Source organism: Protobothrops mucrosquamatus, unplaced genomic scaffold (genome assembly GCF_001527695.2).
Source record: "Protobothrops mucrosquamatus isolate PMUCROS unplaced genomic scaffold, P.Mucros_1.0 scaffold_36, whole genome shotgun sequence".
Classification (NCBI taxonomy): Eukaryota; Metazoa; Chordata; class Lepidosauria; order Squamata; family Viperidae; genus Protobothrops; species Protobothrops mucrosquamatus.
The window spans coordinates 970,854-992,059 of record NW_015386112.1 but is presented as its reverse complement, the minus strand read 5'-3'; the positions used below and the strand labels follow the sequence as shown (position 1 = coordinate 992,059).

General features: G+C 39.7%; 3 protein-coding genes across 4 annotated transcripts in view; 2 read left to right on the top strand and 1 right to left on the bottom strand.

The window, feature by feature from the left end:
* Positions 1-219: 219 nt before the first annotated feature.
* Positions 220-7,384, top strand: ADPRM (ADP-ribose/CDP-alcohol diphosphatase, manganese dependent). The gene is made up of 4 exons (XM_015810271.1): positions 220-352; positions 1,742-2,376; positions 3,953-4,069; positions 6,963-7,384. The coding sequence occupies exons 2-4, from the start codon at positions 1,767-1,769 to the stop codon at positions 7,274-7,276; spliced, it is 1,041 nt and encodes a 346-aa protein (XP_015665757.1). The 5' UTR covers positions 220-352; positions 1,742-1,766; the 3' UTR covers positions 7,277-7,384.
* Positions 7,385-8,298: 914 nt separating this feature from the next.
* Positions 8,299-13,878, bottom strand: TMEM220 (transmembrane protein 220). 2 transcript variants are annotated; one of them, XM_015810252.1, is made up of 6 exons: positions 13,750-13,878; positions 12,531-12,560; positions 11,496-11,556; positions 10,320-10,443; positions 9,242-9,301; positions 8,299-8,834 (listed from the first exon to the last, which is right to left on the bottom strand). In XM_015810252.1, the coding sequence occupies exons 1-6, from the start codon at positions 13,855-13,857 to the stop codon at positions 8,702-8,704; spliced, it is 516 nt and encodes a 171-aa protein (XP_015665738.1). In that variant the 5' UTR covers positions 13,858-13,878; the 3' UTR covers positions 8,299-8,701. The 2 variants fall into 2 exon arrangements, with proteins under 2 accessions (XP_015665738.1, XP_015665746.1); XM_015810260.1 differs by lacking the exon at positions 9,242-9,301.
* Positions 13,879-19,075: 5,197 nt separating this feature from the next.
* Positions 19,076-21,206, top strand: part of MAP2K4 (mitogen-activated protein kinase kinase 4) — a 56,724-nt gene continuing 54,593 nt past the window's right edge. The window contains exon 1 of the mRNA XM_015810241.1: positions 19,076-19,185. Coding sequence (XP_015665727.1) covers positions 19,104-19,185 — 82 coding nt within the window. The 5' untranslated portion in view covers positions 19,076-19,103. The remainder of the gene's footprint in view (positions 19,186-21,206) is intronic.

Here is a 21,206-nt window from a genome sequence, read left to right as displayed (position 1 = left end):
CAATTTACCAATTACCCACTTCCGACCGGGGAGAGAAAGAGAGAGGAGATAACAGGATGGAAGAAAACCAGGAACTATCTCTTTGCAGCACTTAAAGAGTAGGTGTCGCAACGCAAGGTACAGAGTTTACAGTTATAGCTCTATGGCGAAGGAAAGGAAATGAAATCACTTCCGTCGGCATTTTTATTTCCTTTTTTCTTAACTGAAAAAACCCCCCACCCAAACTTCAAGTTACGTGAGCGAGACTGATTGCTCGTATTCTAAGTAATCATACTTAGGTTCAAATGCAAGACTAACAAACCTACGTGCGGGTGGCTAATTGGAAATCTTCAGATGTTCATTCTGGGAAAATGTAAGTAATTTGTAGCACTTTTGACACAGAGGGCTTTCCTACTCGCTCTCTCTGTTGCAGAAAAGAACAGAGGAAAACGGAACAAAAGTTCCTTAGTTAACAGCACACGAAAGACTTCCCCAAACCTAGGNTATATCCCGCCCTTCTCCTTGCGGACTCAGGGCGGCTAACAACCAGATAAAATGCTACTACCAAAAAACTACAAATTAAAAACATAATTAAAAACAAATATTAATAATTGGTCTAGTAGTTAAAAATTACTTTAAAACCCCCATTAAAAATTTTTCCCCTAGGCCAGTCCTGCAAGTTGGAATAACCATGTCTTAAGGGTGCGGCGGAAGGACATTGCTGCGCGGCGGAAGGACATTGCTCTGGTCTATCAAGGACCTGGGATAGGCAGATGTTGTCTATGACTCTATGGTACTATATTGAAAGACATGACAGTATGCAATCATATTAGCTACAAGTTATTATCACAGGTTTTAATAATTAAGACTGCATACATGTGTGTTTACCTAGCAGTAGAATTATGTTCAATTGCTAGTGGTTCATGGACATGTCCATGCTATTTTCTTGGCAATAATACTTTGCTATTACCTTCTTCCACAATATAGTACTATAAATTGCTTTTGGTTTCCAGCCTAACCTAAGGCTTTGATCTTTTCCAGGGCTTCCTCCTAGTACTAATCTAATTTTTTTTAAAATCAACTACAGATAATCTTCAGTTTATGACCATTGATTTAGTGACCATTCAAATTACGATGACACTGAAAAAAACTGATTTTGACTGGTCTTCATACTTATGACTATCACAACATCCGTGTGATCATGTGATCAAAATTTGGGCACTTTGCAACTGGCATGTACTTAACAACAGTTGCAGTGTCCCAGGGTCACATGCTTACCATTTGTGACCTTCCTAGCTTCCAACAAGCAAAATCAATAGGGGAAGCAACATTTCTTAATGACTGCATGATTCATTGAAATGACAGCAAAAATATCATAAAATCAGGCATGACTCACTAAACTACCTATAGTACTGCCACTTAGCTTGGCCATGTAGTGACAGTATTGTGTTCTGAATAGGCGTATGTAAACTTCTGCTGAATATGGTTAACCCAGTCTAAACTACTGGGTTGACAGAATACGAATTGATAAGATTGATAGCATTATTCTTTTCTTATGAAAATCTATGAGAAAAAGAACTGTAAATGAATACAGTTTTAATTTGGGTCATTTCAAATATATTCTACTACCTTCATGAAATACAATTTACTGAAATGATCATTAGGTCCATCAAAAACTGTAAAGCATTCCTACAGACTTGGATGTTGCCTCACCAGATTTACTATCCAAACAATTGATCTGTTCTTTTCTTCCTTCCATTAGTTTTCAGCAAGACCTTTTGGGCAATATGGATGCAGGAACCACAAGAACAACGTCTGAAGCGCTCTTCTCCTTTGGAATCGTAGCAGACGTTCAATATGCTGATATTGAGGATGGCTATGATTTCCTGGGATTTAATAGGAGATACTATAAACATAGCCTATGCTGTCTCCAGAAGGCAATTGAAGATTGGAATCGAACTGAGGTTCAGTTTGTAATACAGCTCGGCGACATTATTGACGGCTTCAATGCCCAACATAAGACATCAGAGAAAGCATTGCAACAAGTTATGAATGAATTTAAGAAACTCGGTGCACCAGTCCATCACATATGGGGCAATCATGAATTGTATAATTTCAGTCGGAATTATCTTATGGAATCTGAACTGAATACCAAGTACTTAGAAGACCAAAGTTTGTTTAATAACTTCATCAGCAGAGAACAAAGCTCCACAGGAAACCCAGCTACAGAGTTCTATTACGCCTACCAGTTTTCTCCAATGCCAAAATTTCGATTCATTCTTCTTGATGCATATGACTTAAGTATCCTGGGGAGGGAAACATCAACGAAAAAATATAAAGAATCTCTGCAGCTGCTACAAGACAAAAATCCCAATGAAAATCTGAATAGTCCACTAGGTATTATATTCTGATGAACATAATTGTTGCACATTTTTAGAGTCATGGTCTAGGACAGGGCTTTTCAACCTTTTCACCCATGGTACCACTTTCAGGATATGGCAACATCCAAGTACCAGCAGTCGCCTAGCAAGGTGTCAAAAACTTGATGACCCCCCAAAAAAAGAAAGGGAAAAAAGTGATAAAGTACCGGTAGTCCTCGACTCACAACAGTTCGCTTAGTGACTATTCAAAGTTACAATGGCACTGAAAAAAGTGCCCCCCAAGCCATAGCCAAGACACCTGCCTGCCCACCCGGTGGCACTCTTCCTCCTGTCTGAGGTTTTCATTGTTGTGAGTGTTTCTGTTGAGGATTGGTAGCGGGGGTGGGGTGGGAGGTGTTTGGTTTTTATTCCCCCCCCCGTCCGCTGGATGGTTGCAGCAGGTTTTGGTCACTTCACATGACCCTGGGACACTGTGACCTTCATAAATATGAATCAGTTGCCAAGCATCTGGATGTAAATCACAAGACCCTGGAGATGCTGCAACATTCCAGCTGATTGGCACTTCTTCAGGGCTCAGCAGAAGTGCCAGGATCAGTGCCGAGCTCCAGCTGGAGCCTGGCACTGATCCTGGCACTTCCACTAAGCCCTGACAGCACCGAAGAAGCACCGATCAGCTGGAAAGCGGCACTGATCCTGATGTTTCCGCTGAGCCCTGACAGCCCTGCAGCTCCAGCCATCTCTCGCTCAGGGTTGTGCGGTGCTGCCACTGGTTCAGCTCATTCCCCTCCCCTGCTACCACTTTTCTAGGATGGTCGCGTACCACCTGCCAGGTGCCAATGTACCACAGGTGGTACCCGTACCACTGGTTGAAAAGCCCTGGTCTAGGAAAGAGCTGGTTTTGTGTGGATAAAAAAATGTGCTATTAACGAATGTGAAGATATCTCCACATAATTCTGTTTTAGGGGACTACTCATGTTAAGTCTGTCATACCAAAAAAAAAAAAAATTATGATAATTTTAATACCAACCATTTACTATAGGATCATAAGTGGGTTTGTTTTCTTGGTGTTCCTTTAAAGTATATGGCAAGGACATCACCCCATAGAATCCTCATTTCAGAATAGCAACTTTTTCACACACAAAAGTTCTACAAAATTAAGCTAGGCAATAAAGTATTAATGCATTTATGTAATCTCTAAATTAGGAAAGGGAAGGTAGAGCTATATCTACTACCTACAAACATCGATATGTTCTGTATAACTTCTGCAGTATTATGTTTCCAATTATTAAATGATTATTTTTATGCAACTTGATTGAAATATCAATAGAGACATTGACATATTTCCTACCTCCAGGAAACTCAGTTAAAGCAAACTTTTTTAAATCCCATTTTCTTCATTTACTAGGCTTAGTTTGATCCTTTAAAGTCAGGGATACCCTGCCTTTAACACACATTTCTGAAATTGACCATTATTCATAAAAAGTACATTTCAAACTAAAAATATAGCTTATGTGTTTGGGATATTAGTACATGACCGTAATAAAGATTGTTGTTGTTATATAGCTTCCCATCAATTTACTCTTTTTTTACAGGGCTTGCTGAATGCAATTTTGTACAGTTCAATGGTGGATTCAGTCAAGACCAGCTGGACTGGGTTGATAAAGTCCTTACCTATGCTGATGAGAATCAAGAAAGAGTTGTGATTGCAGGTATGGCTGTACTTTTAATAATTAGTAGTATTGGGGATGGAATAAAATATTTTAATATTTGTGGTTTTACCATTCTGACTAGGGTAAACTCTGCTGGTTTGGAGTGTTTTGCTGCCTGAACTGAATTGTATGTTTTGAATACTTCAGGGAAGGAAAGGAGGTGGGAAAATCAAGTGGGATACACTTTGCTGGGACATCAGCAACAGTTATAGTTAAAGGGACAAAGAGAACATACTGGAAAAATTAGGGGCGGGCTTGCTATGTTGTGTATCACTTCCCATCTCTCCCTGGGAAATGCACAGTAGAGAGGAAGTAATAGATATTTATTTATTTAGGAAATTTATTTGCCACTCATCTTGTAACCAACAACTCTGGGTGGTTTATAGCATAAAAATAAAATAAAAAACATTAAAATCAACATTCATAGTACATAGCAGATAAAATCATTAACAATTATCTCTGTCAATGTTCTACCTGCACTTCCTGAAGTTTTGGCTGCTGACCTGAAACAGTGTGACGCAGACCTAAACATGTACAGTGAGGGGGAAAATTATTTGATTCCCTGATGATTTTGTACATTTGCCCAGTGACAAAGAAATGATCAGTCTATAATTTTAATAGTAGGTTTATTTTAACAGTGAGAGACAGAATAACAACAACAAAAATCCAGAAAAATGTATTTCAAAAAAGTTATAAATTGATTTGCGTTTTAATGAGTGAAATAAGTATTTGACCCCTTTGCAAAACATGACTTAGTACTTGGTGGCAAAACTCTTGTTGGCAATCACAGAAGTCAGATGTTTCTTGTAGTTGGCCACCAGGTTTGCACACATCTCAGGAGGGATTTTGTCCCACTCCTCTTTGCAGATCCTGTCCAAGTCATTAAGGTTTCGAGGCTGGCATTTGACAGCTTGAATCTTCAGCTCCCTCCACAGATTTTCTATGGGATTAAGGTCTGGAGACTGGCTAGGCCACTCCAGGACCTTAATGTGCTTCTTCTTGAGCCACTCCTTTGTTCCCTTGGCCATGTGTTTTGGGTCATTGTCATGCTGGAATACCCATCCACGACCCATTTTCAATGCCCTGGTTGAGGGAAGGAGGTTCTATCCCAAGATTTGATGGTACATGGCCCTGTCCATCATCCCTTTGATGCGGTGAAGCTGTCCTGTGCCCTTAGCAGAAAAACACCCCCAAAGTATAATGTTTCCACCTCCATGTTTGACGGTGGGGATGGTGTTCTTGGGATCATAGGCAGCATTCCTCCTCCTCCATACGTGATGAGTTGAGTTGATGCCAAAGAGCTTGATTTTGGTCTCATCTGACCACAACACTTTTCACCAGTTCTCCTCTGAATCATTTAGATGTTCATTGGCAAACTTCAGACGGGGATGTATATGTGCTTTCTTGAGCAGGGGGACCTTGCAGGCACTGCAGGATCTCAGTCCTTCATGGCGTAGTCTGTTACCAATTATTTTCTTGGTGACTATGGTCCCAGCTGCCTTGAGATCATTGACAAGATCCTCCAGTGTAGTTCTGGGCTGATTCCTCACCGCTCTCATGATCATTGAAACTCCACAAGTGAGATCTTGCATGGAGCCCCAGACCAAGGGAGACTGACAGTTATTTTGTGTTTCTTCCATTTGTGAATAATCGCACCAACTGTTGTCACCTTCTCATCAAGCTGCTTGGCTTGTAGCCCATTCCAGCCTTGTATTGGCTTACAATTTTGGCTTGTAGCCCATTCCAGCCTTGTATTGGCTTACAATTTTGTCCCTGACATCCTTGGACAGCTCTTTGGTCTTGGCCATGGTGAAGGGTTTGGAATCTGATTGAGTGATTGCTTCTGTGGACAGGTGTCTTTTATACAGGTAACAAGCTGAGATTAGGATCACTCCCTTTAAGAGAGTGCTCCTAATCTCACCTCATTACCGCCCTGTTCACCGCCCTGATTCCCGTAAGGGAGATAGGGCGGTATATAAATTCAATAAATAAATAAATAAATAAATATAAAAGACACCTGGGAGCCAGAAAGCTTACCAATTGATAGGGGATCAAATACTTATTTCACTCATTAAAATGCAAATCAGTTTATAACTTTTTTGAAATGTCTTTTTCTGGATTTTTGTTGTTGTTATTCTGTCTCTCGCTGTTAAAATAAACCTACCATTAAAATTATAGACCGATCATTTCTTTGTTGGTGGGCAAACGTACAAAATCAGCAGGGGATCAAATAATTTTTTCCCTCATTGTAGTTGAGTTTTGTTTTGAGTTAAAACAACAATTTTTCACTTACATCCATATTAGTAGTTCTGAGAAATTATCTTTCTTGAACCTAATTTATAATGCACTAAATGAAGACACGTAATAAAAGACTGTGACCCAAGAGAGAATGAACAAATATTCCGTTATTATTTTGCATCTTGCAATCTAAGCTTTCCCCAAAATGGGGGGGGAGTTGGAAAAAGGACCTAATTACTTCTATTTTTCCAGTTCTGCTTCTTCTGAGCATTGTAATGATTAGAAGTTTAAATTGATATTTATAATGTAAATAGTAAAAAATATGCCTGTTCTTGCATTTACTTGACTATCAGATTTTTAAAAAAGAGTTCTGAATATTCTCAGGGCAAGTGTTTCACTCTTGTGATTTCAATACACCTACACTGAATTCTGTTCCTCTTCTAGAATTCTGTAAGTATTTGAGTATTATTCCCATATTACAAATTAGAAGGCAGTGTAAGAGTTGACAGCTTTCAAGTTTACATAAGGAACTAAAATTTGAGTTGAAGCTATCCAATTTTAGTCAGGTGTTGTGGAATGTTACTTGTAGATTTTCAAGTGTGGACAAAATGATGGTATTTCATTTATTTTGAGTGCATCTCTTCTTGTGTTGCAGGACACATACCCATCAACCCGTACTGTACAAGCAGTATTTGCCTTGCTTGGAATTATAAAGCTGCCCTTGCTGTCATTTATTCACATCACTCAGTAGTATGTTTTCTTGCAGGCCATCTTCATTATGGTGGTTACTGTTTAGATTCTCATGGAGTCCATCACCTGACCCTTGAAGGGATTATAGAAACTCCTCCAGAAAGCAATGCTTTTGGAACTATATATGTCTATAATGACAGACTGGTGTTAAAGGGAAACGGAAGAGTTCCAGATAGGGAGATGTATTACAAAGATCATCCACACAATTCTTTATTTTAAATACTATTGTGTTGGTGTGGGTTAGAAATTGTTATTGTTCCAACTGTTTTTAATTCAAACACAATTTTAATATTCAATAGTGAATAGTGAATAAAGCTATGAAAGACATTGTGTATTTTCTTTAAACAACAACAGGTCCTGGTAAATTGAATTTATCTTATAGTATGTTGTAGTAATTATTTGCCAAAAGTTTACTCTCATGTGTTTCATCTTTGGAGAATTACACTTTCAACTTTAAGTCTGACATGGAAATTGAATGGAAGCTCTACTTGCTGATATGAAGACTGGAAAAATAATACATTGGATTGACATCTATAATCTTGGAATAAAATAGCATTCTGTTTAAAACACCCCCTACCATTATGCTTTTCTCTTTTGAACCCTTTGAAATGATACCACCACTTTCACTTAAGAATAAATTCCTGACTGAGAGATCTAGTCATAGTTTTTCCTCTCGACAGAATTCAGAATTCAATATTCAAACAATATTGAAGTATGAATATCAGAAATACTTTGATGTCTTGCCAATGGAAGAATGAAAAATGAGACAGTATCAAACTTGCTATATACTCTATTCAATTAAAAATGAGTTGTAGAATTATCTACATCCAATTAGATGCAAGGATTTACTAACCAAAACACAATGCTAATACTGTAATGGAAGTTCTTGTTATCCTACATCAATATTAGGATCACTATATCTGGGCTGCAAAAAGCCAAAGAGTATTGGAAAGCAGAAAATAGTTTTTCTAGCTCTATTGCAATCTCATAGTTATCCAAATATGTGTAGTCCAGATATTGTGGCCCTCTATAAAAACACTTAGGCTTTAAAACAGCTAATGTGAAGAATAATTTACAGAGAAATGAGCCTAGCAGTACATTGAATGCTTCTCCAAATTTTAATTTATAGCTTATTACATGGAATATGACATTGTTATGGTTTAAGAATTGTATGTTAATCGTCTGAATAGTGCAGATGTATGTACAGAAGCATGGATGGAATTTCAGAAACACTGGATATGTCCTTATCAAATTAATATATTTATTTACATTTCATAAATATATACAACATATACAACAGTTCCTCCACTGATGTTGTCTGGCTTCAGCCTATGCTTCAGCATGAAGCTCAAACTATAGGCATCTCCCACAGAGACACTGATTTATTCAGTCCAACCTCTTGCGTGTGTCGACCACACAATAAAATGGAAATCATGAACCAACTAGCTTTAATGCAGTTGAAAACAAAGGTCATAATCCACGAAATTCAGTTTTCAGTTATCTTCGAGTTTTCAGTCTTCAGGAGCACTTTAGATAAACTGGTCTTCATGGGAAATAATTAGCCTTATTTGTGGTTCCTGTTCATTTAGCATCAGTAAAGAAGCAACTTCTGAAATCATGGAATTCTTGATGCTTTCCATTATTTTAAATTGCGGTTTTACAGTGAGATGGCCATGATTCTCGCATTTCTGTATTCACATAGATGTATAACCACATAACAAAAGGAAAAAGGCAGAGGAAAATTGCAATGATCAAGTGAAATCCACCCAGGGAATTTCTGGAAAGAAACAGGCAGAGATTTTGCTGAAATCTAATCCAATTCAACCCAATAAACAGTAACTCAGAAATATGAATTATTCTTGGTTTTGTAAAAGTACATTGACATGATTTCTGGAACCAATAAAGAAGTTATACAAATAGTCCTCACTTGGGACTGGCAACTCTTTCACTAAACTAGAACTCCAGTCTCCCCACTCAACTACTTCAGTAAAATTGCTTCTCTATGCTAAATATATATACCAAGGACAAAATAACTTGCTTTTCTCTTTAAAAGAACTTAATCTCCAACTATAACAAGATTGCAAAAGTCAGACATCCTTGGCACAGGAGTATAATATATTTGTCAGGGTAGGAACAAGTTTTCTATGTATTACTAAGCTGGAATTGGCAAGTTAAAAGACTCACTTGGCTGAATTACGACAAAGACTCATCCAGGCAGTAACAATCACCAGACCAAATAACTCCCTGTTTTTAATCAAAAACAACTATGTAAGTTACACAAAATTGATCCCACAAAATAAACTATATGCAAAGAAAGTCTTTGCCTATAGTTACAATAGCATTAATTCTGTTAGTACTGAACAAGCACATACTTACTGAAAGCATATACTGGCAGTTTAAGAAATAAAAAAATACTAGTTGAGGAAAATTTATTTGTCATATTTTAATTAGTTGGGAGTATTAACACAACCCCATCAATCTCAGAGTTTGATTAGGGAATGCAAGTTACAGTACTTCCATTTTAGGCAAGAGATATAAACATTTTACTTGACTTGGGCACTATCTAAGAATGCCATACATTCTTACATTAAAACATGTATACATCAATTGTAATAAGATTGGTTGTAGTCTGTCTACCTTCAACATCTTCAGGTTAAAATATCTCATTCTATTTAAACATATAAAGCTAGATTAAATAGTGACTACAGAAGAACCCCAAAAATATATGTGTGCACCATTAAAAAAAATCAGACCATATCCCAATACTTTGTATCAGGTGTTAGTAATCTCAGATTGCAGGATAAAATCTAGGATTTCTTTCTATTGATTTTCTTGGCACATCAAAATATATCATGTGTGTCAGGAATTTGTTCTAGGGACTTCAAAGCTTTAAATCATTTTAATCCCTTAGATCTAGGGTAGCTTGAGGATCTCACAAGTGTTAAGGATGAGTAGTATGATGATCATGAAAATACAATAATAGTAACAGCACTTAGACTTATATACCGCTCCATAGTGCTTTACAGCCCTCTCTAAGCAGTTTACAGAGTCAGCATGTTGCCCCCAACAGTCTGGGTCCTCATTTTACCGACCTCAGAAGGATGGAAGGCTGAGTCAACTTTGAGCTGGAGAGACTCGAACAGCTGAACTGCTGGCAGCCAGCTGGCAATCAATAGAAGTAGCCTGCAGTACTGCATTCTAACTACTGAACCATCATGGCATAATAATATTGAATTAATGCAGAAAAGATCTCATTACTGACCTGCCTTCTTCCTCATGCAAGATGTTATTTTGAGCAGTAGTAACCAAGGAATATCCCAACACAGCAGAACCCACAACACAAGCAGCTGAATGTAGATCTGATATACTCCTCCACATAATGTTATCTGGAAAATGTGGTGAATTATTTGTACAAATCACAATGGAATTTGCACATTGAATTCATTTTTCTTGGTCAATCTCTTCAAAAGCCTTCAAACAACAATTATAGAGAGAAAACTCTTTAGATTTGGGATTTACTGCACATAATCAAGTCATCGAACAAGAAGAGGCATTTTTCATGCAGGTTGAAATATCTAAAACACCTGTATTTCCAAAATTAAAAATGTAGGAGATACTGAAGAGAGAGAGAAGGCAGCTAACAGGCCACATTAGATACAGATAACACATAAGGAAATGAACATATAGTATGAAATCTCAAGGAAACTAGTCAGTACTAGTACTATTCTTTCATTCCAAAAGGAGTAAGAAGAGCAGAAGAGAATATCAGATTTCAATTGACTCTGAATACTACTAACAAAAATATATGCAAGCATATGTATAGAATACAACAAACTACCTTAATAGAGAAGCAAAATAACATATGGGTTTATACATTATAGAGTTCAAGTTAAATGTGAAAGAAATAGAATGCTAGGCATATCTTAAAAATTATTAAAATGTCACATTTATGTGCCACCTTTTCAATCAAAGAATTGATATATATTATATTTCTCATTTCTGCTTTTTTCTCACAATAATCCCATGTCCCAATCCTAAATCGGTTAAGATGAAAACCTGTGGTGATTTTAACACCTAAGCTTCCCCTCTCTATGTCCAACTACAGTTTCCGATATCACAACTGTGAGGAACTTTTTTTGAGAAAAGGAATTGGGTTAAAAATAATTGTAACTATCAACCATATTCCAAAAAGCATTTACCAAAAAATGGAAGAGTGTACTTCCTTACACAACTGTACGATTTCAATGTTCAGTATATTGTCTACTAGTTTTTTACAATCCCCCCCAAATTCATGGTTTAAGAACGTAGTGAAGAATGTTCAGTTTCTGGATGGGGCACTAAAACATGTTTCTAAATTATCAAAAAGCATAGAAGAGGTGAGTAGCCAGAGTCTATCAGTAATTGGAAGAATGATCTATTTTGCCCAATAATACTATACCTGTGATTGGTGGATTAAGGCTGACTATCAGTGCAAGGCATGCTGGCACAGAGTACACAACCTAAAAGTGAGATATATTAATATATATTTTGTAAATAAATGAAGATAGAAAAAAGGAAAATGGAAGTGTTCAATTCCAATTACTAGATAAATAAACAAGTCCCAAGATTGAATCCCCAGGAGAGATAGGAAAGCTGTAAGCTTTGTTGCTTATTGTCTAAGGTAAAAAGACCTTAGAAGGGCAAAAAAGATCAATTATGCAGAGGCTTTTTGAACCATTGACATTTCACAAAAGGAAAAGAATTGCCAAAGAAGCCACCCACCATCAAAGCAAACAAACCTATCAAGCTGAATGTGATGATTGCAGGTGAAATTATTCTTTCTTATGAATGTTTTGTCTGCTTGGGAAACAGTCTATGTGGGGAAGTAAGCTGCACACAGGAGAACACCTAAACTGTAATTTATATGTTACCTTCAGTTTTGTTATTAGTAATTCAAGTTCATTTTGTAGTATTTGCACTATTAGAAACAGATACAGTATGCCAGCTGTGAACTGTCAAGGAAACTCAAAATTAGGTTGCTGTACAAAGGGTTAGCTTTGAAAACTGTTCAGCAATGGCAGTAAAAGCGCAGTTACAGTTCTTATGTGCAAAGCCACAATAGGATCACATTTTGCTCATTTGTGTATAGCAGCCTTTGTCATTACATAAAATATATTTACTTACTAGTAGCATGCACTTAATTTGAAACTTCAGTACAGTAACTGAAAAATCATCTTCTGCAATTTCAGTTCCTCTCCCCAGATGCCATCATTAATTGCTTTTAGGTCCAGTTTTGTATTTATTCTATATGCAGCAGGTGGCAGTATATAATCAGTCACGGCTGATCTCAAGGAAACCTCCCTCTGGTCTAATAAGCACCTTAATAAAGGTGGGATAAAAAATGTACCACCCCAGTAAAATGTTAGGAAATAATGTTAGCATAGCAAAGGACAAAAACACATACACACAAACACACACACACATATATACTCACTATCCAGAGTCCAGGATCGGGGTCATTGATCTGTAACAAAGAAACAAAACTCATTGCTATAGGCTCTGATATTGAATAGCACATAAAATCGAAATCCTTCAAGATGAACCATAAATCACTGTCAGCTTTCCTTGCTCAATATGTGGACGACTTACTAGAAATCTTTTCTCATTGATAAAGATCATGAGCAAATGTTATTTCTTGAAAACTACATAAAGAATAGAAATTGCAAACATCTAAGAGTGGGCTCCTCTTCTGATGTGCAGAGTCAAATTGTGTGCATCCTATGACAAACCTAACTGATGCCCACTCAATTGTGGCTCTATCCCAGTCGGTAGTATTCATTTTAAAAAGCAACATCAAATCACCTTCAAGTTGCGCTTGAAACTTGGTGACCACGACCTTTCCATATAGTTTCTTAAGCAAGAATACACACCAAATACTGTTCGTGTTTTTTCACTTGCCAAATTGTGGATAGGGATAAAATAGCAGAATGGTGGCAAAAGAGGCTTATTCCACACTAGACAGAAAAGAGCTCCCCCATCCTCCATTGATATGTCCATTGGCCACTTGATCCACCACTAAGGTAATGAGTGAGAAGCATAACAGCTTTTACACATCTTAAGTGTTGGATTAAAGAGAAAAATTTTGCTTTGGGGCCATTCCAGCCTTGCTCTTGGACCGGAGAGGAAATGAAACCAATTCTGCAAAAAGAAAAGGCAGAACAATGGTATTGTCAGCTGGATAAATAGGGGGGGGGGGCGACCCTTACCTGATCAGGTAAGGTCACGGGAAAGTCCAAGGTTGCAGAACAGACCGGCACATCGAAAAATACCCCAGAACAAGATCTTGGCAAACCACTTTCCTATCGAAGCTAAGAAAACTACAGGGACGCGCGATGCTTCCAAGAGTGACCAGGAGTAGGAAGTCTTGACTGTTTACGCTTTTAAAGTTGCTTCTCTAGCGAAGACTTCTCTGGAGTTTTCGCTCCCGTCTCTTCCTACCGCTCTAGTTGGAGTCAGTAGAGGATCGGGGGAAGGAGGAGGATTGTCCTTTCTTGCGACCCCATTACCCGAGTCTTTCCCCAACTCGGGACCTTTCCGGGTTCAGCCCCTCGGCTACTAGAGTTCTGACCTGCGCTACTCCGGAGATTATCCTGCCCAGCTCCTGCTCACTCTTTGTCCCTCTCAACACAAATACTCAGCCATCCCAACCAGACCTGAACGGCTCCAGCCAGCGCGAAGAAGACGGCCATGATCAAGTTGCTGAGCCTCCATAGCCGGCTGGGGCCCGGGACAGGAGGCAAAGAAAAACAGTCAGCCTCCATTGCCCGGAATTACGGCTTGCCTTTCCCAGCCCGCCCCGCTGGGTATACGCGGCCTAGGCGTCACTTTCTTTCAAAGCCCACCCATTTTTCCCACGCCGACGAGCTGCCAGGAGGACGTCCCACCAAAGGAACCGGGAACCCGCCTCTTGTCTTCTTTTCAGTGGGCTCGCGAGATGTGGGGCAAGTAAAGCATATAGTACGGGAGCCGTAACAGCCTGTTACTGACACGCAGCCAATTTGGAGATGCGACTTTGCATCTTCTGTTTGTAAATAAACAGTCAGGCCTTGATCGCTGATGGAAGGAAGCCAGGTCTCTAGTTTCGAAACTGACTTGACTGCTTCTTCCTTTTCAAGTGGGCACGACCTCGACTTTCGTTGTCAAGATTGACTACGAACCGTTTCTTTGAAACCATTTTTTTTAAAAAAAGCATCAAATGAGCTGCCAATAAAATCGTAAGGAAGGACTATGAGGAAACATTGAACATTATGACTGAAACATCTCTTTGATGTAGAAGTGTTATTTATATTGCAATGAATTATTTATTGTCATTAAGATTTCTGCAGTTCTGGCTTCAGTGGATTGTTGGTAATGTGGGTAATGTGAGTTTTGGTACAAACGTATAATTAAAGATCTTCCTCTATTCTTCTAAATTCATTTTTAAAGTCTTGCCCTCTTGAGTTTTTCACTAAATTTAAAAAATGTACATACTGATTTCTCCAGTGTAGCATCTCCCAATATGTTGTTAGGTAGGAATTCAAAATCTAATGAATGGTTGAAGACAATTGATAAAAAAGAAATTCACGTATTTGTTACATTTATTTAAACAACCCCTCCCTTTTCGAGAGAGATGGGCAGTTCAGAAATGCAAAATAAAAAAATGGATTTAAATGTATTCCTGCATGCATCACATGCTTAATAATGAACCCATAAACTTGATTTTAATTATGCATTTAGTGGTAAGACAATGTTTCGCACCAAAGGCCCAAAACTGTTGCCAGTTAGAAATTTATGCAATGGAGTTTGGACAAACACAAAATGCTAGTTGTATCTTTTGAGAGACGGTATAATACGCCAACATCTTATTTTCTAGGCCTATCCGTCTACTGTGCTGGTGACAACCTTCAGGAAACTAACCTGGGCTATGAGATTTATGCCAGAAGTTCAACCATACTGGACATGTCCCATCAGAGAAGCCAGACAAAGAGTGTCTTGCTCACAAACAATATGGTGAGACGTAACTTATAGAAACCTATACCAGACCTGTCGCCCGGTTGATCATCATAAGATCAACAAGGACCAGGGAAGTGTTTGGATGTTGGCTGAACAACCAGGACCAACTACTGCAGGACTATTGGAAGAAAAGTTGCTTATCTGTCACAAATACCAAAGAGAATAAACTGGCCTGCAAGAAAGACAAAATGAAGATAGAAAAGAGCTATGGCAAGGCAAAGTATTATATGGCTGATACAAAAAAACAACAACAACCAGGCAAAGCAGATATCAATAAGGCCTGGCAATGGCTAAGAGCAGGAAAGTTGAAGAAAGATATAGTGGGGTTAATTCTGGCTGTACAAGACCGAGCCTTAAGAACAAATGCATAGAAAGTCAGAATTAAAAGGAGAGCAAGCAACAGCAAATGCAAGCAAATTCTGTCTCTGCAAAGAAGCTGAAAAAGTGGAGCACCTAGTTATCTGCTGCAAGAAAAATGCAAAGACTGACTGTAAACCATGGCATGACAAAGTAGCATCAATAATGCATTGGAATATTTGCAACAAATACCATTTGCCTGCAAACAATAACTGGTGGGGCCACAGCATAGACAAAATAGAAAATGAAGAAGCTAAAGTAGTTTTGGACTTCGTAAAATTTAAACAAACAAGCATCTGCCACACAACACCCCAGACGTAACGCTTGTTGACAAAAAAGTCTGGATAGCAGATGTTGCAGTACCTAAAGAGCAGAGCAGAAGACAAAGAACTGGAGAAAACCACAAAATACAAAGACCTGCAAATAGAAGTGGCAAAAGAAAACAAAGATAGTACCCCTTGAATGTAATTCCAAAACATCAGGAGCACAACCTGAACATCAACATTGTCAGAATCTCTGTCAATTGCAAAAGGCAGCTTTACTTGAAACAGCTTACATTTTACAACAATATCGTTAACCTTGTCAAATAACATCTGCCTATCTCAGATCCTTGGAAAGTACTTAATAGGTGGATAAAAATACCAAATCCAGCCTAAAATCTGGATTGTGTGACCAATCATGATAATAATAATAATAATAAACCTCCAGATATATAGATGTGTCATATATTAGATCTGGTTTTATCTCATAGCAGTTGCAACATGGTCTGATAGTAGAGATCATTAACATCAGTCTATTGTCATAGATAGATCCCTCTCTGATTGTATTCTAGCTTACTGATGTCACCTTTCCCCCACAGGGAGATAGGGCCTGTTTGACTGGCCCACCTGTACCCCAGGTGACTGATGGACCTTATGTGGTTCCTCCTGGTGTTCCTTCAAAAATCTAGTGGCAATTCGGCTGAGGCCATAATCACTACTGGAATGGGCAGATGGTCCCTCCCTGTGCACCAATCCCAGGCACACATTGGTTTATTGAGTCTGGGAGTTGAAGCATCAGAAGGAATGCTTGGAGTGCTCTTGGAATAATCACTGAGTTCAATCAAACATGAAAAAGAGCCCAGCATGATATTTAGGGTAAGCCAGTCCCCACTGAATAGGCATGGGCCACAGTACCACCTGCAAGACTGCTATGAGGAATGCTACTATTATTTGACATATAAAATTGATTGGATCTACTATAAGTTGAATTTTGATAGGGCAAGTCAGACTAAGATGTTGTGGGCTTGGGCTTGTGATCCTATTTAGGATGAATTGGACTTGGTAATTCCTGAGGAAATGACTAGGGTTCTTGGTGCTGTTAGTTCAACCACCTCTCTGCTGGAACCTGGTCCATGCCATGGTTTTAGCCTCTTTGAGGGAGAGGGCAGTACCTCTGCCCTTCTAAAGAGATGATGGCACATCCCTTTCTCAAGAGGCTGCAGTTGCATCCAAAGGGTTTTAAGTAAGTACTGCCCCATCTCCAATCCTTTTTTAGGGAAGATTGTTGAGACTGTAGTTGTTGAGAACCCTGGATGAGAATTTCAGTGAGATTTCAGTATGGAGACAACCTTGGTTGTATTGTTGATGCATTCAGGTGCAATGTACTCCACGATCTTTCACCCATTCCATTGTGCACTCATCGTTGTGCTCCATGATCTCTCAGTGGCTTTCAATTCGCTGACCATATCCTTCTGAACTGGCTCCAGGGGTTGACAACTGGGCATTACTTTTCCATGGTTCTCTTCCTTCTTCAGGACTGATTCCAGTTGGTGCTGAATGGGTTGCTCCCCAAGTCCCTTCTTTTTGAGGTTCCAACACTCCTTCTCCTAATCAACATTTATATGAAACCACTGGGTGAGGTTATTATATCTCACAACCCCAGGCTGGCTAAGTGAGGTAATCTTCGACTTACAACAGTTTGCTTAATGACCATTCAAATTTATAATAGCACTGAAAAAAGTGACATGATAATTTTTCACACTTATGACCATTGCCACATCCCCATGGTCATGTGACCAAAACTCAATACTTGGCAACTGGTTCATATTTATGACAGTTGCAGTGTCCCTGGGTCATGTGATCCTCTTTTGTGACCTGACAAGCAAAGTCAATGGAGAAGCCAGATTCACTTAACAAATGTGTTACTTACTATCTTAACTGCAGATTAACAACTGTGGCAAGAAAGGTTGTAAAATGGGGCAAAACTCATTTAACAAATGTCTCACTTAACAGCATACTTTTGTTGGTTCAGTTGTGGTTGTAAGTTGAGGTTTACCCTATTTCTTGAATAGGGTAAACGCATGTATCTATTCATTGGAAAATAATAAAAATGCCTACTTGAAAGATTGCATATGTTGGGAATACAGTGGGCAATAAGTTTACAATACAAGGCCAAAAGCTAGAAAAACTCATTGGCCTTTCAGGAAGTGTTTAAACCTTCCTCTTTAATCCAATTTTAATCTGTCTTTTGAGGGGGTTTGAATGATAAGAGTTTTAAATAAATACCTATTTTTATAAATATTTTAAGGTATTTATTACAATTGTTTTGTGTTCTAATGCTTTCAGTTTCCATTTTAAGTTATAAGAATGCTTTTACTGTAACTGATTTCTGATATTTGTAATCTTGAGCCCCCAGGTGGACAAGTAGTGTACAGTATACATCATTTTTTAAGAGCGCCCTGTTAATTACAACGTTGTAAATATCAACACTGAAGAAGCTGATAACCAAATAAGGTTCCTTAAAACACTTTCTTCACCAGTATACATTTCCCAGTTTAATATCCTATTCGAAGCGCAGGACCTTTAATTAAGGCAAGGCAGGATAATTCACAGGCTCGATTCCTGCAGAACCGGAGCTGATTACGTTCTCTGGATCTCTAGAGATCTAATTACAGATTCTGTCAAGTAATGATCTTCCACCCTCCTCCTCGTGCCGTCCGGCTTAAACAACGCTTAAACCGTTTTCTACACCCAAGCGTTGCAATTTAAAGACGGGGCGAGGCAGAGAAGCTTGTGCCTTCAATGGCAAACCCGCTCCTGGTTAAGAGGCAGGTTTGAAGCAGAGCCCTTACATTTCGAGAACAGCCGGCCTCTTTCTCTAACCAACCCTTTCGCTTTGCAGTCTCCCACCCCGCCGAGGTCTCTCTAAGGCACTCCCATTTGAAGGGGAGCGCCGACATGCCAGGGTAAGCTGCGAACTTGCGCGCACCGCGCGGCTCCTTCTCTTTCCTCCGTCCTTCCTTCTTGGCTCTTCTGTTTGGGCGAAGGACTCAGAGGCATCATCCGTTCCGCCCGCTGCCTGGGAGGGGTTATACTTGTGCCGCGGAGGTGGGAGGGAGCGACGGAAGAAAACGGAGCCCCAACAGCGCGGAGAGGAGAGGAGCGGCGGCGGTTCGGGTCGGTCGGGGCCCGGGAGGCTGGCGCCTGTCGTCCCGAGTCGGGACTCTGGGTGTCCCGCCAGTTGCCTGGGGCCGAGGCGGGCACGCGCGAGGAGCCGGGGGCGGGCGCGCGGGACGGGGAGGGGGTCGGTCCGCTGCGCTGCTTCTGCTGCATTGCAGCCTCCTTCCCTCCCGCCGTCCGTCCATCTCTCCCTCCCTCCGCGTCTGGCGCGCTGTACAATGGCGGCTCCTAGCCCTGGTCCCGGCTCTGGCTCCGGCCCCGGGTCGCAGGCGGCGCAGACGACAGTCAGCAGCATGCAGGGTAAGGGAGCGGCAACCCGGACCCCGAGCGACAATCCAGAGGCTCTATAGGCCGCGCGTCCACCCCCACCCCCACTCTACCCCCGGCCTTCGCCTTGGACGGGCAGCACGCTCGCTCGCTTGCTCGCCTGCTTGCTTGCTTGCCTGCCTGCCTGCCTGTAGGGACAGGAGGGAGCGCCAGAGCTGGGCAAAGGAGGACCAGGCCTCTCTGGAGGATGATAGGCCTAGAAGCGCGTCCCGGGCAGGAGGAGGTGGAGGCTGAGTTCTTCTTTGGCGAATCCGAGAAGACACCCCCCCCCAAGCTTTACGGAGTGTGAATTTCGGGGGGAGGGGGTGTGGTGTGCATGCAGGAAGACGAAACTGGGGTGGGGGGCGGACAGAGTGTTAAAGAGATGCAAGGCGAGAGGAGTTTAAGGGCCACGAGAACGAGGGAATGAACGAACTAGTACGTGTGTAAGGTACTGGGAGGAGGGGAGGGGCGCGTGTCTATAAATATGCGTGCAAAAAAAACACTCCGAGTCGAAAGCTGATGATCACCCAGAAAATCTGACCTCTGAAATAAATGGATGTGTGAGGCTAGGTGGGTAATTTCCGGCAATGTGGGAAGTGGACCTTTTAATGCACCCCGCGAGATAAATTCGGGGAGCTTAATCCCCGGAGAGAACTAGAATCCGGTGCAGAAGACGGGACGTGTGAATACAGCGAAAGAACAAACCTTAGCCGCCTATGTGAGGGCTTGTTGCTGTGAGGTATATACGGTATGTGTGAAGTGTGTAAGGGAAAGGGTTACAGCAGGTCTTCGATGAGGTGTAGAGTATAAAGCTCACTAGATACCGTAGTAAGGCGTGTTTGTGTGGAGTCATGGAGGAAGCGGTGGTGTAGCTTTAAGAGGCGAAATGAATAAAGGCGTGAGGCGTTCCCTTAAGAAATTCGAAAATAGGTACGGTAAATGTGGAATGTAAAAGGCAAAACAAGTAGATTATGAGCATTCCTCTTCATAGGAAAGGAAAGAGGATGATTATTGTTTACAATAATGTGTAAATCACAGTGTTAAATTGTGAGAGCTCTCTTTTTCAAGATATGTGTATATGGAGTATGTGGTTGACATCCTGTATTGCTGGTTAAATCCAGAAACATACTCTTTTCATTTACACTATGATTTAAATCCACTGTGATATCTATTAGGAAAAGCATTCTGAAATATAGAGGTAGAAGTATATTTTCACTATCATTTAAATTAAAATTCTATTTTGAGTTCCTTAATGCTCTATTACCAGTTCAGGATTTGGAAATGTTAGCATGTCAGTACAATTAGTATGATAATAAATATGAATTTAGTATTACTGAGATTGCAAAATATGCATTTTCCTCCAGGCCAACTGATCACTATGGTAATAGACTGGACAGGAAGTTTTTAATAATGTAATTGCTGCTTCAGAATCATTTCTATGGAAAGAGTGCTTATGTTTTGTAAAACATAATAAAGACCTTGGATTTAATACCATCGTATTTCTGTTTCAGGGGATCTCTAATGCCAGGGGTCTGAGGTTAGAAGAGTAGCTATTATTGGGATATTGATTATGTTAAATTGTCCAAGCCAGTAGTTGACTAAATTAATTATATAAAGTGCTCATCACAGATGTTAGAAAATTGTGATTGACTTTTCCTTGCATTAAAAGTGCACTAAAATGTTTTTTGCAAATATCAGATAATATAGTATTATATTCTGCTTAATGTGCAAATTTTGTGTTTGAAGCAGTGTACTACTGTATGCTGCAATATAAGAATAATCAAAGTAATATATTTAATATCAGGATGGTATTCAAAACCTATTTGAGGAGAAATATGTAATATAGTATTTCAGCAACTATCTGTATATTGTAAAATCTAGTTTTGGACACATTAGTTTAAGAAGCTATACTAGATGGAGTAAGGCACTAATACAGTACATTAATTAAATTTTCTTCTGCTTTGTCTTATTCATGATTAAATTATATGAATTTGTTTTTTCTGGTGTTTCTG

What these genes read in the sequence shown, in the direction of transcription:
- ADPRM (XM_015810271.1), top strand. Translation starts at nt 1,767, where the DNA reads ATGGATGCAGGAACCACAAGAACAACGTCTGAAGCGCTCTTCTCCTTT. An exon ending in AAATCTGAATAGTCCACTAG is followed by an intron (nt 2,377 to 3,952) that starts GTATTATATTCT and finishes CTTTTTTTACAG; the next exon opens with GGCTTGCTGAATGCAATTTT. An exon ending in AGAAAGAGTTGTGATTGCAG is followed by an intron (nt 4,070 to 6,962) that starts GTATGGCTGTAC and finishes CTTGTGTTGCAG; the next exon opens with GACACATACCCATCAACCCG.
- TMEM220 (XM_015810252.1), bottom strand. Translation starts at nt 13,857, where the DNA reads ATGGAGGCTGACTGTTTTTCTTTGCCTCCTGTCCCGGGCCCCAGCCGG. An exon ending in CCTTAATCCACCAATCACAG is followed by an intron (nt 10,444 to 11,495) that starts GTATAGTATTAT and finishes CACATTTTCCAG; the next exon opens with ATAACATTATGTGGAGGAGT. An exon ending in TTGCATGAGGAAGAAGGCAG is followed by an intron (nt 9,302 to 10,319) that starts GTCAGTAATGAG and finishes GATTAAAAACAG; the next exon opens with GGAGTTATTTGGTCTGGTGA.